This window comes from Xenopus laevis, chromosome 6S (assembly GCF_017654675.1).
Source record: "Xenopus laevis strain J_2021 chromosome 6S, Xenopus_laevis_v10.1, whole genome shotgun sequence".
NCBI lineage: Eukaryota > Metazoa > Chordata > Amphibia > Anura > Pipidae > Xenopus > Xenopus laevis.
The window spans coordinates 118,206,276-118,232,935 of NC_054382.1; the positions used below are offsets into that span (position 1 = coordinate 118,206,276).

The 26,660-nt window shown below is 42.5% G+C and overlaps 1 protein-coding gene across 32 annotated transcripts in view; it reads left to right on the top strand.

Moving 5' to 3' along the window:
- The first annotated feature begins 3,360 nt into the window (after positions 1-3,360).
- The window catches only part of LOC108719750 (regulating synaptic membrane exocytosis protein 2), a 358,076-nt gene continuing 334,776 nt past the window's right edge, over positions 3,361-26,660 (top strand). For 13 of the 32 annotated variants that reach the window (XM_041567969.1, XM_041567955.1, XM_041567956.1 and 10 more), the window contains exon 1: positions 3,362-4,015. In XM_041567969.1, the coding sequence (XP_041423903.1) occupies positions 3,846-4,015 (170 nt within the window). In that variant the 5' untranslated portion in view covers positions 3,362-3,845. Of the gene's footprint in view, positions 4,016-26,660 lie in introns of all 32 variants that reach the window. The other 19 variants (XM_041567971.1, XM_041567972.1, XM_041567974.1 and 16 more) reach the window with 8 other exon arrangements.

Consider the following 26,660-nt stretch of genomic DNA (forward strand, 5'->3'; position numbering starts at 1 on the left):
TTCAAGTAAAAATTGTGAAATCAGAAAGTTCACCAAAAATTTTGAAATTCGAACGTTTTCACAAAAAAAACTTGAAATTCGAACATTTTCACTAAAAAATTGTGACATTCGAACGTTTTCACTAAAAAACATGTGGGAAGGGTACATCTGTGGTTACTCATTCTGCATATACCAATCATCTTTCCCTCTATGTTGGAAGGGTACATCTGCGGTTGCTCATTCTATATCTACCAATGATCTTGCCCTCTATGTGGGAAGGGTACATCTGTGGTTGCTCATTATGTATGCTCCTATCACCTTGTCCCTATCTGAGAATGGTACATCTGTGGTTGCTCACTCTGTATGTTCCAATCATATTGCCTTATATCTGAGAAGAGTACGTCTGTGGTTACTAATTCTGTATATACCAATGATCTTGCCCTCTATGTGGGAAGGGTACATCTGTGGTTGCTCATTATGTATGCTCCTATCACCTTGTCCCTATCTGAGAATGGTACATCTGTGGTTGCTCACTCTGTATGTTCCAATCATATTGCCTTATATCTGAGAAGGGTACGTCTGTGGTTACTAATTCTGTATATACCAATGATCTTGCCCTCTATGTGGGAAGGGTACATCTGTGGTTGCTCATTCTGTACATACCAATCACTTTGCCCTCTATCTGGGAAGGGTACATCTGTGGTTGCTCATTCTGTATGTTCCAATAATTTTGACATCTGTCTGGGAAGGGAACATCTGTGGTTATTCACTCTGTATCTACCAATTATCTTGCCCTCTATCTGGGAAGGGCGCATCTGTAATTGCTCATTCTGTATGTTCCATTCATCTTGCCCTCTATCTGGGTAGGGTGCATCTGTAAATGCTCATTCTGTATGTTTCAATCATTTTGCCCTCTATCTGAGAAGGGTAGATCTGTGGTTGCTCATTCTGTATGTTCCAATCATCTTGCCCTCTATCTGGGAAGGGTACATCTGTAGTTGCTCATTATGTATGTTCCAATCACTTTGCCCTCTATCTGGGAATGGTACATCTATGGTTGAGCATTCTTTATCCAATAATCTTGACATCTATCTGGGAAGGGAACATCTGTGGTTGTTCACTCTGTATCTACCAATTATCTTGTCCTCTATCTGGGAAGAGTGCATCTGCAGTTACTCATTCTGCATGTTCCTATAACTTTTCCAGTCTCTATCTGGGCATTATACATCTATGGTTACCATTCCTTGTCCTCACCTTACGTCTTATGTCTGAGGTCAGTCTAAGCATCAACTATAAATGTAGTACAGCCTTGAATTTGGCACAAATGAAGTTTTTCGGACAGGCCATTGTTCCTTATGATGAGAAATCATTGTAAAATGCACAAATCGGATAAGAAAACACAAGTACAGGGTTTTTGTGACATACAGTTCCTGGTCAGTTATTTCTACCGTACTGAGATGCACAAATGGCAATGGATTAGAAACATGGGGGATACAGTCCTGCTTGGGCACCCTGGGTAATACGAGACAACAACTGTGCCAAAATATGCAGCAGCTGCCTTCTTGATAAATGAACCACCGATGAATAATGGCCTGACCTAGATATAGTCACCGGAAGATTACAGAGAGGGGCAGGGAATTATCAGCAGCCCATAATTCAAAATGGAGCATAGGACAAAGTGAAGTTCACTCAAAAAATTACTTTGATGCATTTAAAAAAAAAATTATGTTTTTTTTTAATTAACATTTTTCTTAAAAACCCACTGTATGTGCCAGTTTAGATATAATCTTCATGAAGATTCACTTTCATGCACTATACAGGTGAGTAAAGCGAGGTAAGGTGGAGGATGGCACTAGGAGGGTATGGTGAGAGACTTGGTGCCCACACTTGGCATGACCCAACATAGAGGGATATAGGTCAATACCTACAGGTGGGACCACTAGGAAATTATTCTTTACCATAGTAAACAACCAGCAGCAACTCCAATGAGCCCTGCCATAATTTTGTGATGGGGGGTTGGGGGTCCAGGGATGTAAAAGTATGCACCTGTGGGTGCTATTTTCTGGTAGCAAGAATGTTGCACCTTTTGTGGAGAACATACAGCCGGATTCTCTAGTAGGGATGAGCTAAATATTTCTCTGAGTTTCGCCAAGAGAAAAAAAAAAACACTTGCAGACGCTTGACCATAAATAGAAAAAAAAGATGTTTAATTTCCAATTGTCTTCAGTGTGTTTGGCAATTTTTTTGCCATTTTGCTTTTTTTGGTGAAGCAAAATGGATCAGATTTGTCCATCACTATTCTCTAGCAATTTCATGCATTAATATAAAAAAGCTCTGAAAGCATTCTTTGCCTGATATTGGGATTTATCCTGACAGTCGCATTCACATTATGACCATCTTTGCCCAGACTAAACTGTCGGAGGGATTCTGGGAGATGTAGTTCTGACAGATGGAGACCTGCAGGTCGTACAAGGCTCGTCTCTGCCTTCAATCAGTCTTACATATATGCATGGGCGTTAAATCAGTCTACAGTATGTGTCAAGTAACCTATTAATAATTAAAGGAAGAAGAATGGGATGCCTGTCAGAGCAGATGTTTGTACCATTATTGCTATAACACAACACGTGCCCAATGACTGCCCTTTATTCCCGGGTCAATAAGTGCCTTGCACAGGTCAAACACATGCAAAGTATACAAACATATTGTATAGACTGGCACTGATCAAAATGCCCAATCAGAGAGCAACTCATGGGAGAAAACAAAGATGAAAAATACAGCTGCTTGCTGTATGGGAAAGACAGACTGTTTGCTGTATGGGACTGACAGACTCTATGGGACAGGCAGATTGTTAGCTCTATGGGGCAGACAGGCTGTTAGAGCTATGAAGCAGGCAGATTGTTTTCCTGCCCCACAGAGAGAACAGTTTACCTGTCACAAAGAGCTGACTGTTAGCTGTATGGGACATGTAGACTGTTAGCTCTATAGGACAGACAGACTGTTAGCATTATGGGGCAGGCAGACACGGACTCTATAAGACTGGCAAATGGTTAGCTCTGGGGCAGATAGTTAGCTCTATGGGATATGCAGATTGTAAGCTCTATAGTTTAGGCTGATGGGGGTCTATGGGACTGGCAGGCTGTTAGCTCTCTGGATCAGACAGATGGTTAGCTCTATGAGGCAGGCAGATTGTTAGCTCCATGGGATATGCAGACTTTTAGCTCTCTGTGTCAGACAGATTGCAAGCTCTACGGGGCAGGAGCTATTGGCTGTATAAATAGCCGCCCAGCCATAAGGAATAACAGGTCCCACATCATCACCCCAGAGCCCAGTCCGGTTCCCGGCAGTAGCAGGAGGGCCGCGCAGGGCGGGTAAGAGCATGTGCCGCTGCTGTGTACTCTCCACTCTCCGGAAGAGGATCTTCTCCATCCATTCACCTCCTCCCCTTTATCTCTGGGCCGTGCGCCTGCGCTGCGCTCTCCTCCCCCATCATCATCTCCAGCTGCTTCTGCCGCCGCCGTGCGCCCGTCTCTCATCTCCCCGAGCAGCAGGGCCTCTTGCACCGTGTGTGGGGCGCAGGGCAGGGGGAGGGTGGGGGAACAGGAGCAAACAGAAGCCTAAAGGAGACAGGGGCTGGGCGGCCAGATGGAATGTCCCTGCAGCCGGGAGAGCAGAGCTTGGGGATAGACTTGCCACTGCCATTGATCCCCCTTATTATGGTGACCAGCCGTGCTGCTGTCTATAGCACTGCCCCCCGCGGCTCCCTTTGGTGCCCACCGTGCCCCGGGCACCCTCTCGTCTCCAGCGTGTGATTGATGGTGGAGCCCACTGCCTGACGTCCAGTGTTGTGTCTTCTTCATCTGACCGACATGTCTGCTCCACTAGGGCCCAGGGGCGGCCCATTGCCTCCTGCACAGACACAGGCTCCCGTGTCAGACATACCGGACCTCAGTCACCTGACCGAGGAAGAGAGGAAAATCATTCTGGCTGTCATGGACAGGCAGAAGAAAGAAGAGGAGAAGGAGCAGTCAGTGTTAAAGTAAGCATGTCTGCATCCCCAACCTGCCCAGGGCTCAGTGGGAGGGGGTGGCTTCACTATTCATCAGTATCATTTTCTATATGTGCCCTCTCTTTTCCTGCACTTAAGATGTCTTAGATGAGCTCCAAACTGTCACTTAACTCCCCTCTCTCCACTACAGTCTATAAAAATCTGAGGCTGGACTGGCACTCAAAATAGGCCCTGGCATTTCAAGTACACAGAGGCCCAAACAGCCCCCCACCAGCCCACTCCACAGTGACGGTCAATGGCATCTTAGAGCAGCCCCTCTGGCATTTGCCAGAACTCACAGATTGCCAGTCCGGGCCTGCCTGACACTGAACAAATGGGACCCCTAGAGATAGGTCAGGGCAAACGGACAGCCTTAACTGCCCTCCAGATAACCATTCATTAAGGATTCCCTGTTAAAACTGTCATGTGCATGTGTGTTTAGGAATAGTCCTTATTCTCTTATAGACAGTGCTTATTATTGGGATCCCTTAACCCCCTGCCTTGTTTACCCCCAATGTTACTTTTCGCTCCTTCAGCCTAATGTTGTCCCCCCCCCACAGTAACCAACTGGTGCATACTGTTTTGGCACACGCAACTGCCAATTTTTTCATTCAGTAGCAGACAAGTGAGTGGGTTGCACAAGGGAATTAAAGATCTCAATACTGTGTATGTGTTTTTGTGACACTGCTGATTTCAGCTGTTCTCGGTTGTAAAGGGGGAGACGGGAGTTAATTCACCCACAAATCTTCCTGTTTAGCTCCTAATAATGTCTTATATCTTTCTAAGCATCTTTCATTCATACTGGCCCGACACAGAGGCCTGCGGTGCTTGACAAGGGCTGGCAGCTGAATGGTTAACATGTGGTTACTTCCACAGGGTGGATGAGGATTGCAAGTTTATTTTGGGCCTTTGATATCACAATTATAGATTTCTCCCAGGGACACCACTACTAGGATTTGCTTTTCATTTTATATCTGGCCCTCCAAAAGAAACCCTCAAAAATCCATAAACACACCAATGTATTAAATCATTTGGGCTCCCAGCCTGCTTTATTGCAAACAGGGCCAACGTGCTTGGAATCCTTCACCTGCCACTAATCAGCTGTCAATGGATGTTGTACTTCAACAGCAGCTCCTCAGCTGCATTTTGAAGATGCTATAGGCTGCTATAGTCTACAGCTTTCTCCAAGCAATGGCAGTGGCCTACTCTCTAACCTAGCTGTGTACGGTGTGTAGGGCTTTTAGGCACAGGCAGATTGCAATAGTGCACGTATTGGAGCAGCTGCTATTGCTGAGCGTTTGATTTTAAATCAAAGAATCAAACAGAAAGGAGCATTCCTTCTTCTTTATGCAGCAGCCAACACAGTCTGGCCTGGGGCTCACTTCTCTTGGTGGGTTTAAAGTAGGGATGCACCGAATCCACTATTTTGGATTTGGCCGAACCCCCGAATCCTTCGCGAACGATTCAGCCGAAATACCGAACCGAATCCAAATCCTAATTTGCATATGCAAATTAGGGGTGGGAAGGGAAAAAAATGTTTACTTCCTTGTTTTGTGACAAAAAGTCACGCAATTTCCCTCCCTGCCCCTAATTTGCATATGCAAATTAGGATTCGGATTCAGTTCAGGCCCGAAGAATTCGGCTGAATCCGAATCCTCCTGAAAAAGGCCGAATGCCCAACCGAATCCTGGATTCGATGCATCCTTAGTTTAAACTGCCTCTATCTTTCTCTATAAATGTGTCCCCTACCCCCCTTTTATTGCCTAAACTCTCAGTTTAGGATACAGGGGGCTGCGGGCGCATGTGAGGAGGAACTTGCATGTAGTGATGGTGGGAAATGTACTTCCAGCTTTATCCTTGTGTTTGAGCAGTAGAGGGAAGTTCAGCACCAGGAGCTGTCCAACTGCTTGTCTGCTGCTTTGCTCTCAATCCAACCTGCTCTATGTTCTGTCCCTATGCACTCAATATGCCCTCAATATGCCCTCAATATGCCCTCAACATGCACTCAGTATGCCCTCAATATGCACTCAACATGCCCTCATTGTCACTCATATTTATTTATTTATATATGATTCTGGCATATACTCATTATGCACACATGTTGCTTGGAATACATTCAATAGGCACATGAACTGCCGCAATACACTCAATATACACAGATAGTACTACTAGAATTTGCTGTATGCACAGGTACTACTAGAATTTACTCTGTATTCATAGATACGCCTGGGGCTCGGTTCTCTTTGTGGGTTTAAACTGCCTCCATCTTCCTCCATAAATGTGTCCCCCCCCCCTTTATTGCCTGAACTCTCGGGTTAGGATACAGGGGGCTGCGGGCGCATGTGAGGAGGAACTTGGGAAATGTACTTGTGTCTGAGCAGTAGAGGGAAGTTCAGCACCAGGAGCTGTCCAACTGCTTGTCTAGTGCTCTGCTCTCAATCCAACCTGCTCTATGTTCTGTCCCTGTGCACTCACTCAACATGCACTCAGTATGCACTCAGTATGCACTCAACATACACTCAACATACACTCAACATGCACTCAACATGCACTCAACATGCACTCAACATGCACTCAACATGCACTCAGTATGCACTCAGTATGCACTCAACATGCACTCAACATGCACTCAGTATGCACTCAGTATGCACTCAGTATGCACTCAACATGCACTCAGTATGCACTCAACATGCACTCAACATGCACTCAGTATGCACTCAACATGCACTCAGTATGCACTCAACATGCACTCAGTATGCACTCAGTATGCCCTCAACATGCACTTAATATGCACTCAATATGCACTCAACTGGGTTTATTTATGAAAGAGTGAAGTTAGAGATCGCTAAAGTCCAATAGAGTGAAATTCCGCCACTCTCCATTCATTTCTATGGGATTATGAAAGGTGTATTTATCAAAGGATGAACTTTCACTTTCACCCATTGATAAATCCCATAGAAATGAATGGAGAGTGGCAGAATTTCACTCTAGAGGACTGTGGTGATCTCTAACTTCACTTTTTGATGAACATTCCCCAATATGCACTCATTGTCACTCATATTTATTCACTTATGATTCTGGCATATACTCAATATGCACAGATGCTGCTGGAATACATTCAACAGGCACATGTACTGCTGCAGTACACTCAATATACACATATAGATATTACTACTAGAATATGCTGCATGCACAGGTACTACTCTGTATTCATAGATACTACAGGGATACACGCAGGATGCAAATGTACTACTGCAGCATTCTCAGTATACAGAGAAATGAATGGAATATACTCAGTATGCACACGCTCTACTACTAATAGAGCTTTATCAAACTTGCAGGGTTTGATAAAGGCAGGGCTGATCCTATCAAATGGGGGCCCAATTGGGACCATGTTGACGGGGCCCCTAGACAAAGTGTTGCTGGCTTCTGACACACCAAGTATTTAGGAAAATAAGGGCATACAGGCACAAAATAGAAAGGAAAGGGGCAGACAAGGTAAGAGAGTGAGAGGGATGAAATAGGGGCACATAATAGGGGCACACAGGGTAAGAGAGGGAGGAAATAGGAGAGTGGACTGGGCCAATTAGTTTGGGGCAGGCTGGGCCGATTCAGCTTGGGAGCAGGCTTGGTTGGATTGGGGGCAGGCAGGGCCTATCAAGGTTGGAGGAAAGCTGGGCCTATGAGAGTTGGGGGCAGGCAAGACCTATGGAGTTGGGGGATAGGCTGGCTTATCAGAGTTGGGGGTGGGCTGGACCTATGGATTTGGGGATGGGCTTGACACTCAAAGTTGGGGGCAGGCCAGGCAGCATCATGTGCTGAGGGAAATATTATCTGTGCTGCCCTGTGGTGCGGGGCCCCCAGATTGGCCCAATTGGTCCAATAGGCCTAAGGCCGGCCCTGGATAAAGGCTTTATTATAATTTCTGGAACTGATTTTTGTTCCATGAGCACATGAACGGGTCAGTCTATGGTGGTAAATGTGTAATCTTATTCTAATAGGTCACTTCAGTTCGGCAAATAACCCCCCCCCCATCTTCTGTCTCCTATCGTTGTGCCTACACTATGCCGGCTGTGCTTTTCATTGCTGTTACTGTGCGACAGAAAACAAATTACAAAGGAAATGGGATTTCCTAAAATTCCGGAAGGTTTTCAGTTTGTATATTACAGCTATTTTGTATATAGCAGATACACGTGTGCTTTGTCTATAAGAAACTCACATGTCACACTGGGTTTTCCAGTCACTGTTTTGTTTATTGTGAGTAACATGAGCCCGGAGAGAGGGGCAGATGATGGCTATTCCTTATCCAGTTTTAGTTATTGTTCTCAATCACTATGTTACCATTTTATTTATCTCCCAGTTCTACAGGGCCACAGTCTGGAATACCCTCAGAGGATCTCAGCTAAAAGATAATAAAAACACTTATGATAGAATTGAAGCCTCTGTATGAGTCTGTTTTTTTTGGTTGCTGGGGTCAGTAACCCCGACAACCAGAAAGAGTCACAATGAATGCTGGATGAAAGTTGGTTAGATTAGGTGCATTCATACCTTACTAAAAGTTTGTATCAAGGTGAATTTACCCTTTAAGATGCCTGCCCATACGTTGAATCTCTTGAGACCAGAGTTGTTTCTGGTTCTTGCAGTAATATATTAGCACTTGTTGTTGGAAGCTGGACAGAGAGCTCTTAGTGTAGGAGTCTGGAGTCTGTAGCTCTCAGTGTAATCCAGTGTATCATTATTATTTCACATGGTCTGTGCTGATCTGCGGGTATGAAGGCTGGCACACTAATAGCATTTGTTTCAAAGTTTAGTGAAAATCACAAACCACACTTGGCAAGACCTGTTTATATAAAATAGTACTGTGTAACCTGCAACCCTTCTGCTTTTATTAAAGAACAGTTCAACAAACTTCATCAACATATGAGACTTGCAGATTAACCCAGGTATTTGTTAAACTGACTTTGAAAGTTGGTCAGCCTGCTAAACTGGTGCAGTAGCAGCAGAGGTTTATCAGCACAAGAAACTATTTTACACACTCATTAAATATTTGAATACTGCTATCCCACAGCCACCGCCCCTTCCCAGAGACTATTATCCCACTGTTACTATAGGCACCATCTCTCCCTACTATACCTGCTATCCCACAGTCACACTCCCTTCCCAGAGACTATTATCCACTGATAATATAGACACCATCTCTCCCTACTATACCTGCTATCCCACAGTCACACTCCCTTCCCAGAGACTATTATCCCACTGTTACTATAGGCACTGTCTCTACCTACTATACCTGCTATCCCACAGTCACACTCCCTTCCCAGAGACTATTATCCACTGTTACTATAGGCACCATCTCTCCCTACTATACCTGCTATCCCACAGTCACACTCCCTTCCCAGAGACTATTATCCACTGTTACTATAGGCACCATCTCTCCCTACTATGCCTGCTATCCCACAGTCACACTCCCTTCCCAGAGACTATTATCCCACTGTTACTATAGGCACCATCTCTCCCTACTATACCTGCTATCCCACAGTCACACTCCCTTCCCAGAGACTATTATCCACTGTTACTATAGGCACCATCTCTCCCTACTATACCTGCTATCCCACAGTCACACTCCCTTCCCAGAGACTATTATCCACTGTTACTATAGGCACCATCTCTCCCTACTATACCTGTTATCCCACAGTCACACTCCCTTCCCAGAGACTATTATCCACTGTTACTATAAGCACCATCTCTCCCTACTATACCTGCTATCCCACAGTCACACTCCCTTCCCAGAGACTATTATCCACTGTTACTATAGACACCAGCACTCCCTACTATACCTGCTATCCCAAAGCCACCGTCCCTTCCCAGAGACTATTATCCCACTGTTACTATAGGCACCCTCTCTACCTACTATACCTGCTATCCCACAGTCACACTCCCTTCCCAGAGACTATTATCCACTGTTACTATAGGCACAATCTCTCCCTACTATACCTGCTATCCCACAGTCACACTCCCTTCCCAGAGACTATTATCTCACTGTTACTATAGACACCATCTCTCCCTACTATACCTTCTATCCCACAGTCACACTCCCTTCCCAGAGACTATTATTCAACTGTTACTATAGGCACCATCTCTCCCTACTATACCTGCTATCCCACAGTCACACTCCCTTCCCAGAGACTATTATTCAACTGTTACTATAGGCACCATCTCTGCTGCTATGTCCAACTACGCACTGGGCTTAGTAGAGTCAGCCCTGCTTGGACTTGCGTAAAGAAAGATCTGTTAAAGAATTTCATTTCAGTGCTTCAGTTTCATCTTTTGTATCTTTGGCTAAACAATCCATCGGTTGACCAAAGGATACCCCAATGCAGTAGACATGAGGATGTTTAAAAGTTGAAATGGGAGAATTACAATAACAGTGTAGCTACTGAGAGGTACTCTGAGCCCTGCGTATCAGATGGAGTTGGCCACGGGGTGATCTATGTTATACTCCCTGCTTTGTGTGATCTGTGAAACAGCAGTTGCCAGACTTTGAAAATGACAGATATTGGCATATTTATGTTACTGTATTTATTTCTCCTTATATAGAGATTAAAATAGTTGGTCTGGTGCCTAACTGTAGAGGCTGTGCCTTTATTGAGGCCTAAACATTTACAATACATACAAAATGCATGGTCCAGGAGGCAAGACACATCATAGAGGCAGCTTCCAAACTGCTTGACCTAATCTAAAAGCATTATTCTCCTGGTTAGACTGCAGTATGACAGCTCCAAAATATGTATTTGCATATATGTGAAGAAAATAATTTTCAGTAGGGTATTTTGTGCCTGTCCTGCAAGTGCACTCACGATTGCTACCCAAATGAGTGTTATGTTTTAGTCTCTCATGAAGCTATTGATCACCTGGCTCACAGAACACATAGAATTGTGTGCCATTTCCCTAAAAGTTTAATAAAATCTGATTCAATAAGAATTTGCCCCTCAATTCCACCTATGAAGGGCCCCTATTAGTATACTTATTAGTATAAGGGAATTGGTGGCCTAGACGAAGGACTTGCAAGTATAGTCTTTGGACTGCAGGGCTGAATTAAAGGGTCATGATTGGTGTAGTTTTTATGTCTAAACTACACTGTTTACATTGCAAATAATTCACTTTACCATGTAAAATTTCACCTAAACCATGAAGTGGTTTTTTTTTTTAATATTGGTGTGTGGGCGTCATCTCAGGTTATTTTGCCTGGTCATGTGCTTTCAGAAAGAGCCAGCAATTTAGGATGGAACTGCTTTCTGGCAGGCTGTTGTTTCTCCTACTAAATGAAACTGAATGGAATCGTAGCGGGACCTGGATTTTTACTATTGAGTGCTGTCCTTATATCTACCAGGCAGCTGTTATCTGGTTACCTTTCCATTGTTCTGCTAATGGGCTGTTGGGGGGGGGAGAAGGGAAGGGGGTGATACCACTCCAACTTGAAGGGCAGCAGTAAAGAGTGACTGCAGTTTATCACAAGCCACATGACTGGGGGCACCTGAGAAACAGACAATATGTCTAACCCCATATTAGATTTAAAAATGAAATGTTTGGTCTTTTGAAATACGTATTTAAGTGCAGAAGTTTGCCGGTGTAGCAGTATTAAATCATGCATTTTGGAAAAAACACATGTTTTCCCATGACAGAATCCCTTTAAGGGAAGGACAGGAATGGCCCTTGGTCCCTTAAGAAAAATTTAGGTAGAAGTTTATAGTATACAAATTCTATAAAATATTTTCAATGCATACATATAGGAAGTCCATGCTGCAGTCCTCCACCTGCAAGTAAACTGCAACTCTCAGAATAAAAGATTTCTAACATGAAAATGCCTGATGCTTAATTAAGTCAACTAGGTTTTTAGACCGCTTTCCATTTATATCTTGTAAAGCTGATGTATGTAGCATCAGGGCTGTGCTTATATGATATCTTCATTGTGTTATCCTGTACTTTAATTATTGAAGAAGCGTCTGAAGCCGAAAAGAATGAAAAGAAACATCAACTGAGTTTATTTTAGGTTTGATCTTGTACTTCTTAAGGTCCCTAGGGTGTCTATTTTTTTGCATTCGTTTCTAATATAAGAAACATATCACTATGAATTAACCCACAAGCAAGTGCTTTGTTACGTTGCCTCATTTCCTTGCCACAGGCAAATCTTAGCTCCAGCTCCCAGCAAGTGACTTTCATTTGATCCCAAGGGATCCATTGTCCCTTCTTCTTCTTTTATACTGGGCATGTATAACATAAGGGCTTATGGCACATGGGGATTTTTGATAGCTTCAGCCCTTCTATTGGGAACCTTGGCAACAAAAATGCCTATCACTGTCTTCAACAGTTTAATGCACAGTTTATGGTAGACCCAAGCCCTGACTCCTAATTGAATGTTTTTTTCTTGCAAACAACCACTGGAAGAGATGTGGCAGCTACAAACGGTTGAGTGCCATATTAAGGTGGAGAATGTGTTTATAGTGTCTTGCCTAGCCCAGTGAGCTAGCATAACATATAGTACAGTCCCAGGTGGAGCTACAAATGACCTGCATGACTATGACAAAAAGGAAAGAGAACAGTACTTATGTGGAGACTAGTAGTTTCAGGGTAAAGCTCCCCACACATGGCATATCCAGATATTCAACTGCTTATACAACTGATAATCTGTCCTTCTATAGCCTTCCCCACCTTTCTTCTTGTAGGGGGTGTAAGCTAAGTCGGCAGAGGTAAAATCAGCAAATAGCCAAACAGAATGTTTACAGGTCTGGACAAACCAGTTGCAGTTTAGACAAGTTTTGCCAGTTTGAAGCCTTCTTGTTGCGTACAGATGCCCACTTTATGGTCCTGCGCGGGTCCATTTTTTGGGACCCGTACCCGACCCGTACCCGCAACCTGCAATCGGCACCCCGGACCTGCAACCCGCATTCTTACCCGCTTGGACCCGCAACCCGACCCGCAAGTACCTTATCCGCAACCTGGACGCACGACCCGCTAACCATCAAGAATCAGGAAGTGCTGTCATTGTAAACCGGAAGTGACATCATCGGAAGTAGCCATGATCAGAAAAAAAGGAGTAAACCAGGAAGTGACGTCATCGGAAGTAGACGTGACCAGCAAAAAGGAGTAAATATAGCAATTGAGAAGACCCGCGGCCCGACGCGCAAACCCGCAGAACCGCCGACCCGCATATAGAAATAGAGAGGGGATGCACACTCAATGAGAAAAATAACACTTGATAAACAAAGGTGGTGTTAAAAAATGTTTCTTTTATAGTAAATAGCAAAAACAAATATACATCAGACAAACTAGTATACTATGTACAACAGTATTAGCAGAAATTTGCCAACCAATTCCTGGATTCTGTGGATCTCTAGTAATATGTATAGTATATACTGTAGTAAGCTTTGCACCCCTTAGTGCTCTTGCACTTTCATCCAAGGCTGTTGTGAATGAGTCATATTGTAAGGTCCTTCTGAGAACAGATATACAAGAAAATAGCCTCAGTCAGTTTCAGGAATATCCAGAGATTGCTTTTGCTTTCCCCACTTTGAAGATGGGGCAGTTCCAGGTACCCTGTAGATCAGTGATCTCAAACCAGTAGCTCTTGAGCAACATGTTTCACACTTACTCCTTGGATGTTGCTCCTAGTGGCCTCAAAGCAAGTGCTTATTTTTTAATTCCAGGCTTGAAGGCAAGTTTTGGTTGTATAAAATACAGGGGTACTGCCAAACAGAGCCTCCAGTAGGCTGCCAGTCCAACTAGCCAATTACAGCCCTTATTTGGCACCTCCAAGAACATTTTTCATAATTGCTTCGCTCCCCATCTCTTTTAATACCCCATATATTTTAATACCTGAATTTTGCTCACAGGTTAAAAAGGTTGGAGACTCCTGCTGTAGATAGTTAGACAACAGAGATTGTTCACAGGGCCTGAACATCCTGTTTAGAAAGCTTAAAGTGTTTAGAATGTTCAAATTTCAATGAGCCGACTACCGTAAAATAAATATCAAATACATGGCAAAACAATATTTGCAATGCATGCTACTGTATAAAATTAATTTCACATACTGAGCTTGTTAAGAATGTGTTCAAGTGCAATATTCTGTTTACCAGTTAAGTTAAGACATTCAAATCGTTGCTGGTTAACAAACTGGCTGAGTAATACATTGCTGGCGGGGTGTTGGGTTCACACTGAGAGACGTTACTCAAGGAATTATAACAATCCTGTGCTGAAAGTAACAAACTACATGTTATTAGAAACACTGAGCCCAGCCATTCCCCCCTTTTTATAGACATTAAAGATGGAGACAAAATATCTACTGCAGAAGCATCATGATGACATGCATTGGCTTGGCTTACTGTAAAAAAAAACAAATAGAGAATAAAAGGCTACAAATCATGACCCTAATTATGAGCTTAATGAGTATTCTATTCTTACAGGCTTTGGCTTTCTCCTTCTTCAGGACCCAGTTCTTTTCAATTTAATCACCTCCCCAATGTTCTTCTGAAAACTGATCCACCTATTACCCAATCACTTCGGCTGAATCCCAGTAGGATTCTGATATGACCATTTTTTAGGTTTCAGACTCTGTTTGGTGGAACACAAGTCATGCTCATGGATTCCCTGTAAGACCCTACAAGACAGAATCACTTTCCCAGGATATACTGTCATATACTGTCCCTAGGCACATTTTGAGAGATGAGTCATCTGATGGGTTGTTGATGGACTCCACAGCTGCATACTGTAAATGTGTTAAATCAGTAAGGTACTACAGGCATGGGACCTGTTATCCAGAATGCTCAGGACCTGGGCCTTTCCAGATAACTGATCTTTCCGTTATTTGGATCTTCATACCTTAAGTCTAATAGAAAATCATTTAAACATTAAAATACACCCAAATAGACTGGTTTGTTCTTCAATAAGGACTCATTCGATCTAAGTTTAAATCGAGTATAAGCTACTGTTTTATTATTACAGAGAAAAAGGAAATCATTTTTAAAAATTTGGGTTATTTGGATAAAATGGAGTCTATGGGAGACGGCCCTTCTGTAACTTGGAACTTTCTGGAATAATGGGTTTCTGGATAACAGATCCCATACCTGTAGTAGCACATAACTTAAAGTTTCTTTTATTAATGCTACACAATATATTTGTTGTGACTTGCCACCCACAGAGGTTTGGGACGGCCATGGGAGCAAAATCTGATTCTGTCAACAACATAGCTGGGACAGGTCTTGTCTGTCAGGTGGTATTTTTGTGGTACGTTTGGCTAAAGAAAGTACATAGATGACAGTATTTGATTAACAAACAGAAGAGCTAAATTGTTTTATGCAAACACAAGTTTGCCAACATTAGTTTTTGACCAGTTGCTTTACGCTGCAGAGTTTAAGCAAAGTAAAAATGTAATCTTTTTTGTTAAATGAGAAAGGACATGGTGGTAGGATATTTTTAATGCTGGCCATAAAACAGATTATTTGTTTTTTTTTTGGCAAGGATAATAATCGGATAATAATAAGGTCAGAGTAGAGCGGTTTGTGAGAAGACAACCACATCATATGGTATTTTTAAGCTTATTCCATAGATATCTGGACATTTTTGGCCACATTTCAATAGGGTGTGTGCCAGCTGTCCACCGTTCATGGACCAAAGAGCTGCCTGCTTGCTCTGGAGGGGGCAACTTCTGAATTTATATTGGCCCGTGTATAGCTAACTCAAATGTTTGTGTTTGTTCTAGTGCCTGCCTGCATTACAGTGACCAAGGTAGAAATAAAGTCTCCTCACCAGAAGATGGAGTTGTCCCCACATGTGTAACACAAAACAGAACTGTATATAAGTTAGAAGAATTTCACACCAGTAACAGCAAACGCTGACTATTATTTATCTACATTGAAATAACAGTGATGTAAATCCAGGCCAAGCAAGTGTTATTTTTGAGGCTTGTTTCTTTTTATGTTTATTCAACATAAATTAAACCCGTCCATTAAGTCTCATTTTTTTTCTGTGGAGCATTAGGTAATATATATTTATGGGTTGGGACAGTGAGACGTGACCGGTGAAAGTAAAGCGATAATGCCTTAAAGGATGCATTTGTGGCAAATTTGTAAGAATACTTACTGCTTATCTCAACGTCAAAGTCCATTTAGTCGTTTCTAAAGCTTCTAGTGAAGATGGTGTATTTTGGGATAAGACTGCTTTGCTGCTCTGTGCAATTTCCACCATTGAGCCCCTCATTTCCAGTTTTTGTGGGTTCCCCTCTGCCGCCACACATTTTGGCAATCTTCCCACCCCCTCCTCCTGCACTCCCTCCCTCTCACATCCTTAAGACAACTATCGCAGCATACAACGGCCGCCCTCTTGAGTGGCACCACGGGAATGATGGCAGGGATGGGCTAGGGCTTATAAGAAACTGGGGTCCCTGTGGGCCAGTCCGACCCTGTATAGGTGCACATTCATATAAAAAACCTTGTACCCTAAGGCAGTGCTTAGTCCTAGAATGAGCCTTTTGGCCAGGGAATTTTGTGGCTGCTTACCCAACCAAGCAGGTGCTTAACTTCTTTTCAAAGTTTGCTGCCTTTTAGCCTAGACAGCCCTGATACAAGGAGACCTGTTCCTCTTGTACATACGGAGACAAGAACCTGTACTTGACATAACTGTAGGATGTTCCCTGTTCAGTTTGTGTTTGCTGTGTATCCTGTATTAAATCCCCTTTAATCTGCCCATGGCTTTAAATGGCAACCATCTTCAGTATCATTTATACTCCGTGGCTGTAGCAATGCATCTGGGTGTCTGGCTTCCTGATTACCACCCAATCTGAATCCCCTGATAGCCCCCAACACGTTTGGCTGCCTGATTCCCATTTGCATGGACTTTTAACTGATTACTAACTATACTCACCTTGGAAGTCCTCTTGTTATTCCCTGCCTATTTCCCAGGACATTTAGGGATTGTACAGACATCTGTTTATAGCCGCCGCTTATGACATCTATAAAATTAACTGCTGCGCTTACTGCGCCCGACTTTAGTCTTCATTCATTCTCTCCATTGACTGCAAACAAAAATCTTGCATACATGGCTGTACTTTGTGAAGGTGGGGGTTATAAATTACAGCTGCCAACCAGCCCCTCTCAAGCTGTTGTGAACTATAAAGCCTACCATCACCTTCTCAAGTCCTCAAGTTCCCCTGTTATGGTTATTTTCTGTTATAGTATTCTTTGCCCATTATCCCTGGAGGTCGTTACACCATGAGTCAATAAATAATATTGATGGGCATTATCTAATACTAATTGGGGTTATTGACAGTGTGTATGGGGTCCAAAAGATTCACTGGCACTCAAAGGCTGGTGCAAGCAGGGATGAACCCTCATGTGTTTATTTGCAGTTATGCAGCGTCTCCGGGTTGTACACGAAACGTTGCATATAGTGTTGGACTGGGCCGGAGCCCACCAGGCCCAGACCCGGTCCTAGATTGGCCCCCGTATGGAAAAAAGGTTGTGCAGCGCTGTATGCCCTGCGTTCGCACATGCGTGCGGTGCGTCTGCATTCCGCGCACGAGCTTTTGCGCATGCGCGCGGGCCCCCGAGCTTCAGAACCTGGTGGGCCCCGACTGCGCCAGTCCGACCCTGGTTGCATAAGTGCAAATAAACATGCAAGGGTTTGTCCCAGCTTGCACCAGCCTTTGAGTGCCAGTGCATCTTTTGGTTGTGCCGATCCCTCCATCACCGTGCACCAGGCATCCATTCCAGAAGGCCAGGAGGTGTGATACAAATAACATGCGTTTTTATGTTATGTGACCTGTTAACATTTGCATAAAGTACTTCCTGTCAACTGCCATCTTGGATTTGAGCACCACTGCTCAAGGCTTTCAATCTGCACTGATATATTTAAGAAAAGGGTCCTTTAGGATGGAACTTCATGACAGAAGACTGATGTTGCAAACATTGCCATCTGCCGCAGACCTTTCCCAGGTCCAGCTAGACCAAACCAGATCTATTAATAACTCACTTGGGTTCTGGCAAGCTCCTTTGCATGTTCTGTGTCTCCCATAACATGTGTGTGCTGGGAAACTATTGGATACATGCTGGGTTTGCTGACTGCCTTGCCCACATTGCAGTTCTCATGCTCAGAACCATTCATTGTGTATCTATATATACCACCTATAGGGATGATTATTGTTTGCATTGCATGTTTATGGAAACCATGAGCAAACCCATTTTTTCAGTAGCAGAGTAACAGATTGGAGAGGGTATAAACACGGGTTGGGATTGGTTAAGAAATTGCCTGGTCTGAGTCTATCTGGTTAGACCCATGCCTTCTCTCCAGGGAGATTTTTGGAGACTTCAGTTTTTTGTTTTCGATCTCGCCAAGAGCCGTCTCCATTGCTCCCCTCCTTTTCACTACTACAGAACATTTGATCACCCCTCCCCTTCTCCAGGTTGTTTATCAATGAGGAGCTTTCACTATTTGCTCATGTAATTTGTCTGTTCTGTTCCAGCCGTCCCTTGTTCTGGGCTGTACAGTGTGTGCATATTCCATAAGCACTCGTGATAACATTGTCTGATGTGAGTCATTCAGCCAGTGATGGGAAGCATGAATGAATAGTACTTAGTACTCTCTGTTCCAACTAAAAAAAAAACAAAAGAAACGAGAGAGAGAAGAAAACAAAAAAGAAAAGATTCCCGATATGTCAACCAATTAATTGTGAGTGTCACAATATTCAGAGTATACTTTATCTGCAGGTTAGTGTTCCTAAACGAACAACAATATAAGGACACCAGCTTAAAAGCACACCTTAAAAACTAGGCATATAGTTGAATGGTGGAGATATGGAACAGTTACTGCCAAAAGTGAATTAGGATAATGCAGCTGTCCATATAGTATTAATCTAGATCTACACCCATTGCCTTCCCTTCCATCCATCACTTATGCTCCTGAGGAAGCCGAGCAATCGGCGAAACGCGTTGGGCGGGTGGCATAGGTGAACGGTGGGTGACTTGCTCCCACACGCTCCCCATGTAGATAGGCAGGACTGTGCTGGGGAACGGATGGATGGGAGGGCAACGGTTGTAGACCTAGATTAATACTATATGGACAGCTGCATTATCCTAATTGACTTCTGCCAGTAACTGTTCCATATCTCTACCATTCCACTATATGGTTACTGGTTAAATTAAGGAATGTTGTCCTGGAACATAGTATTTGTACCTAGAGAGAACTGGTTAAAAGATAGATTACAAAGAGTGGTGGTAAATGGAACATTTTCTAATTGGACCAGTGTTGTTAGTGGAGTACCGCAGGGCTCTGTACTAGGTCCCTTGCTTTTCAACTTGTTTATTAATGACCTGGAGGTGGGCATTGAAAGTACTGTTTCTATTTTTGCAGATGATACTAAATTGTGCAGAACTATAGGTTCCATGCAGGATGTTGCCACTTTGCAGAGTGATTTGTTTAAGTTGGGAAACTGGGCAGCAAACTGGAAAATGAGGTTCAATGTTGATTTTTGGCAAAAATAATATAAATAATATAAATGCAAGTTATACACTAAATGGCAGTGTGTTGGGAGTTTCCTTAAATGAGAAGGATCTTGGGGTTTTTGTAGATAACAAGTTGTCTAATTCTGGGTAGTGTCATTCTGTGGCTACTAAAGCAAATAAAGTTCTGTCTTGTATAAAAAAGGGCATTAACTCAAGGGATGAAAACATAATTCTGCCTCTTTATAGGTCCCTGGTGAGGCCTCATCTGGAGTATGCAGTACAGTTTTGGACTCCAGTCCTTAAGAGGGATATAAATGAGCTGGAGAGAGTGCAGAGACTAAGTGCAACTAAATTGGTTAGAGGGAGGGAAGACTTAAATTATGAGGGGAGACTGTCAAGGTTGGGGTTGTTTTCTCTGGAAAAAAGGCGCTTGCGAGGGGACATGATTACACTTTACAAGTACATTAGAGGACATTATAGACAAATAGCAGGGGACCTTTTTACCCATAAAGTGGATCACCGTACCAGAGGCCTCCCCTTTAGACTAGAAGAAAAGAACTTTCATTTGAAGCAACGTAGAGGGTTCTTCACAGTCAGGACAGTGAGGTTGTGGAATGCACTGCCGGGTGATGTTGTGATGCTGATTCAGTTAATGACTATAAGAATGACTTGGATGATTTTTTGGACAGACATAATATCAAAGGCTATTGTGATACTAAGCGCTATAGTTAGTATAGATATGGGTATATAGAATTTATGTGAAAGTAGGGAGGGGTATGTGTATGGATGCTGGGTTTTCATTTGGAGGGGTTGAACTTGATGGACTTTGTCTTTTTTCAACCCAATTTAACTATGTAACTATGTAACTATGTCTAGTTTTCAAGGTGTTGCTTTTAGGGACATGGCCCCATACTACCTGATTTACAAGGAGTAATGTGTATTACCCAAGTGGCAGCGTGGTTTTAGGTATATTTATTAAAGGTAACGTTTTAATGTTTATTTCAATTAATCATATCTGAAATGGTTAGCTTGAAGTAAATAAGTATTGCAAGTTCTGTTATTGATATTGGCATCTATTTAAATGTATACTGAATACACCCAGCAACAGGTGCACCGCTTCCTCTCAGCAAGGTCATTCTTGTATTATCAGTTCAAATTAATCTTGCATTGTGTCACCCAATATTTAAACATGGAAGCTTTTTCAAAACCTTGTTAACTACTGACTACAGGTTCATAATGTTTCTTCTTCGGTTACCAAGACTTTTTCAGTTCAATTCACAGACCAGCTGTTTCTCTTGGTGAAACTGATAGTGCCTGGTAAATGACACACAATGGGGTACAGTGAACATCTATTAGAAGGTGCACACACTATTGGGCCTTTGTCGTATGTAACACCTGATTCCTGCTTCCTTTGTTCTGATACCATGTTCCTGTGCCGGTCACTGCCGGCGCAGTTGTTGTACACTAGTAATTCTTGGCAAAAAGAGAGGTCCAGCTTGTGGCCCTTAACTTTTGTTAATGTTACCAACTGTGCTTTTATAGCTGGTTGCAGACAATTCTGGGATTAGATGTTCCTCCACTAGAGGAATTGTTACCTTTACCTGTCTTGGGCATGAACACTGACATGTTAATGTAGAAAAAAGAGCGGAAACAAGCTGAGCGAATGGTCTCAATTATGGAAAAAAGTCCGGCCAAGTTTGAATTGTTTAGGCTTGAGAAGAGGTGTATATCGGGGATATGATTATTATATATAAACGGACTAATACCATAAATGTTTCAGTTACTTTATGAGCAGAAGTTTTCTAGAGCAAAGAAGAGCATGCCTAGAGATTACAAGACAGGAGGTCTCATTTAAATATGTTTAATTTAGGAAGTGAGAAAATAAAAGGTTGTTGGTATAAAATAGTACAGGGCTGATCCTATTGCTCATAAAGTCAGGCAGGAATCTGTTTTGTGGAAACTGGCGATGGCTTCTATTGGACGGATCTGCTGTGTTTTGGATCAACTACAAGTTAGGTAGGAATTATTTGATATGATATTAACAGGAGGAAGAACTAGTGATATGAATATTCTAAGGGTCAGGGCACACCCTCAGATTCGAGAGATAAGTCGCCCGGCGGCAAATCTCTTCATCTTTGGGGCGACTAATCTCCCCGAACCAGGGTCGGACTGGGGGGCCCGGGGCCCACCGGGACTGCTGTCCAGGGGCCCCCCGCCCCCCTACTAAAACCCGTCGGCCCAGCCGTTCGGGGGGCATGCGCAACAACGGCGTTTGGCGCGCATGCGCAACAACGGCGTTTGGCGCGCATGCGCAATAACTCAGTTCGGCGCGCATGCGCAACAACGCCACTCGTCGCTGCGCATCGCCGAAAATATTTTTTTTTTCCAAAAAAAGGTTCTGGCCCGAGGGTCGGGGCCCACCGGGTTTTTTCCCGGTATCCCGCCGGGCCAGTCCGACACTGCCCGGAACTGCCTCCCGCCAGCAATTTTAGCCGGCGGGAAGCAGTTCGGGGAGATTAGTCTCCCTGAAGATGAGGAGATTTGCGATGATTTGCAACCGAGTGATGGCGTTTTTTTTCTGTATTTCAGCTGTTCAGGTGTTGGTAAACTAGGAATTTGGCCAACTCACCAGCAACCATGCTGGTAGCAGATGTTAAAAGGATAAGGTCATGGGAAAACATGTTTTCATAACGCATCAGTTAATAGTGCTGTTCCAGCAGAATTCTGCACTGAAATCTGTTTTTCAAAAGAGCAAATAAAGATTAATTTATATTTAATTTTGAAATCTGACATGGGGCTAGACATATGGTCAGTTTCCCAGCTGCCCTAGTCATGTGACTTGTGCTTTGATAAACTTCAGTCAACCTTTACTGCTGTACTGCAAGTTGGAGTGATATCACCCCCCTCCCTTTTCCCCCCCAGCAGCCAAACAAAAGAACAATGGGAAGGTAACCAGATAACAGCTCCCTAACACAAGATAACAGCTGCCTGGTAGATCTAAGAACAGCACTCAATAGTAAAATCCAGGTCCGCTGAGACACATTCAGTTACATTGAGAAGGAAAAAAAACAGCCTGCCAGAAAGCAGTTACATCCTAAAGTGCTGGCTCTTTCTGAAAGCACATGACCCGGTAAAATGACCTGAGATGCTCCTACACACCAATATTACAAATTAAAAAAAAATACACTTGCTGGTTCAGGAATGAAATTTTATATTGTAGAGTGAATTATTTGCAGTGTAAATAGTGTAATTTAGAAATAAAAACGACATCATAAAAATCAGAATCCCTTTAAGAAGATTTTAAAGGCCATGCTACTAAAGCTAAAAAAAAAAATACTGTATATATATATATATATATATATATATATATATATATATATATATATATATATATATATATATATATATACTGTATATAAAGACAATTACAAGAGTCCTCAGCACTCAACCCATTATCAATATAGTTAAGACAGAGACATTTTGTGCATACTGCTACTGAAAAATGCCTTACCCTTTAAACAAAACAGGGATTGTTTGTCCAATATATACACACATACATAAATACTGTGTATATATAGTGCAAGGGAATCTTTTCATTGATCCCGGTGCTGCTAAAAATGGAAGTCCTGTAATTAGCAAATGTGGCGGGAGGTCGCATCTGTTTCATTATAGTTTATCCAGAGGTGTGGAAAGAAGGACGCAACTACAGGATTCCTGCTAATGTGCTATTTATTAGCCACACAACATGTTTCGGACAGCATGTGTCCTTTCTCACTTGAGAAAGGACACATGCTGTCCGAAACATGTTGTGTGGCTAATAAATAGCACATTAGCAGGAATCCTGTAGTTGCGTCCTTCTTTCCACACCTCTGGATAAACTATATCGTTGTTTGCGGTGCTAAGACGGAGCACCTGTGGAATATTGTAAGGACTTTGATTTACTTCACATTGTGTATATATCTTTACTTTGCATCTGTTTCATTGTTATGATGTTCCGTTGAACTGTATCACAATCTGCAAACATTCTCCCCTAACACCCTCCCCTAAGTAATGAACAAGTTAAATAAAAGCGGACCCAATACCGAGCCCTGAGGGACCCTACTAAGAACCTTACTCCAAGTAGAGAATGTACCATTAACAACCACCCTATGTACCCGATCCTGCAGCCAGTTTCCTATCCATGTGCAAACGGCTTCATTAAGCCCAACAGACCTTCGTTTAGAAAGCAGTCGTTTGTGGGGCACAGTATCAAACGCTTTGGCAAAATCAAAATAGATCACATCTACTGCCCTCCCACTTTCCAGTGTCTTACTTACCTTATCATAAAAAGCATTCAGATTTGTCTGACATGACCTTTCCTTCATAAAACCCTGCTGATTGCTGCTCATAATGCCATTCACCAGGACAACATTTTGAATGTGATCCCTTAACAAGCCTTCAAATAATTTGCCCACCACAGACGTCAAATTTACTGGCCTATAATTGCCAGGCTGAGATCGTAATCCCTTTTAAATATTGGAATGACATCAGCTTTTCTCTAATCCATTGGCACCATACCAGATGAAAGTGAATCTGAGAAAATCAGAAATAGGGGCTGGTCTAAAACTGAACTAAGCTATCTTAGAACCCGGGGGTGTATGCCATCAGGCCCTGGAGCCTTGTTTACATTAATTTTTATTAATGCTTTATAGATCATACCCTGAGTTAGTCACTGACTAGATTGAGCTGAGCCATCAGTGCAGCTATGAAGTGAGCCTGGGAACTCAGACTCCTCTATTGTATACACTGAAGAAAATAACTGATTTAGCACATTTGCCTTTTCTGTATCTGTTACAGCCATACTGGTACCATTATTTAATGGAGCAACACTCTCAACCTGCATCTTTTTACTATTAATATATTTCAAAAATGGGTTTCTGCATAACAGATCCCATACCTGTACTTTCAGATAGATTTCTATGGGTTACTAGACCTGACACTGACTTTATCCCTTTTATTACATTATCCCATAAAGTGGTCATCCCTGTAGTCAATTGAAAATGAAACAACATATTGATACTGATAAGTTATGTGCATGATGCAGTCTGTTCTATATTATTATTTATAGTTATATTAGTATACACTTCATGACTAGATTATAAATATCAATACAGATAGATAGGACAGGAAAATTAAAGTAAAATACAACTTGCTTTTTATAGGATACAGCAGGTTCTAGCATTCATACTACAGGCTGCCGTTTCCTGTATATTCAAGCAAAGCTAAACTATGAACTCCTCTACATGAAGGGATATTCCATCACCTTTCTAAATATTTTTTAAGTCTAACAAATGAGATTTGAAGTTGCATTTGATGTTTCACTAGAGGAAGCTGTGTCACTAAATGGGACATTGACCTTTAAATTAGAATGGAGTTTAAAATGCATTGGTGGTGGTTGGTCGGTGAGTGGGAGTATCACTGGCCCACACAACTGAAAAGCTCATGTTATTGTTACTTTTTATTTTTTACGGGGCTGCCATTAGAAGTAATATGGGACCTATACTGTGTAGTTAGCAGGGCCCTTCCCTGCACCCTGCCAACTAATTAGAAATGAGTTAAAGGTGTATGTTTGAGGTTTATTTTAATGAATGTGCTGTTTCCCAAGAGGTTGAAGGGTGCTACTCCTGGTTGAATAAAGTATTCTTGGAGCCCAGTAACTGTTCAGTTAGCCAAGGAGAGACCTAACTTTTGGTTCTACCCCCTGTTCTCACTGGTGCTCCATAACTTGGTTGTCTGATTGACACACAATTTAGGGGATGGAATGGGGATGCCTGTGTGTCACCCCTAAGCCCATCTCTCAATCATTGGGGAGCACAGGTCTCTATTGTAGGGATTAAAAAAACTTTTGCTCATGGAGCAAAGTGAAGGGCAGGGTTCAACAGTTCAAAAAAAAAAAATGATAGTTTTGAGCATCGTTTGCATCGTCTTACGCTTTGTAAATGTAGCCTAGGTCTCCAAGGTAAAGGGTTTTTATCTGGGTACCATATATGAAGGTCCTTATTCTTTACAAAAATCCTTATATAGGCCTCTATTGACCAAAGCAGCAGTTTATATGTCCGTGCATGGACCCAAAACAACTGTCTTTGATTGGGGCTCTTTTAATTGATCAGGAATGGTAAAAGAAGACTTTGGGATTGCAGCAAATACTGGGTGTTCTTCTCTCCTAAGTGGACTTGGTAACTAAACGATTAGACCAGCCAAATTTCCTTGGCCACCTTAATGTTTCAGTCTAATGTTTCAGTCTGCAATAGAGCTGTTGATATGCATTCTTGTACCTGTGGCTCCGTCTGTCCCACATGCTGGTACCTCATGGGTTGGGTTGGAACATTAGTGTTTATACGTTATGATAGTGATGTTTAGGGGATGTCAGTAAATCTGGTGGATAGAGAGTTTTTCATCAGGGTGATCAGATAATACTCTGAGATAAATATGAAGGTAATAAAAAGATAATGTTGTCATCCAGCATAACGGTGCAATAAATTCTGTGGGTAGGAACTGTTTTGTTCCAAGTGTCACCTGGCAACTGATTGTTCTGGTTTAAACAAAGAGACACCGGTGAGCGGTGCCAATGTGCACCTGTCGGTTGCTATGTGAACTAGGTATGTTATTAAATTGCTTAGACCCGCTAATACTGAGTACGTTTGAGTTGGCAGCCGTTCGGACCTTAGATCGGCTGTAGTATTCTCGTCATTTACTGCTGTTCTTTGTTTTTCCCCCACGCTTGTTTTGTTGTTTTTCAAGTTGCCATGGCTAAGTGTTCTAATGCAGCTGGCCAGATTTACCTTCCAAAAATGAGATTGCCACTGACCCCGTCTATAAAACAAATACCCTGTAAGGTTACAAATTTATTGTTATTGCTACTTTTTATTGCTCATCTTTCTATTCAGGCCTCTCCTATTCATATTCCTGTCCTAGTCTCTGAATCAGGAGGGCCCATACTTTACTAATGTGAGATCTACTTTTAGTGATGTTGTCCCATTATGATCTACATCCATAAAACCATTGTTAGCATTCGATTCCATGGAAAATGTACATTGCTATATTTAACAAACACCTATTTCTTATGTGACCACAACATAATAAATATCTGAATGAAAAGTATAATA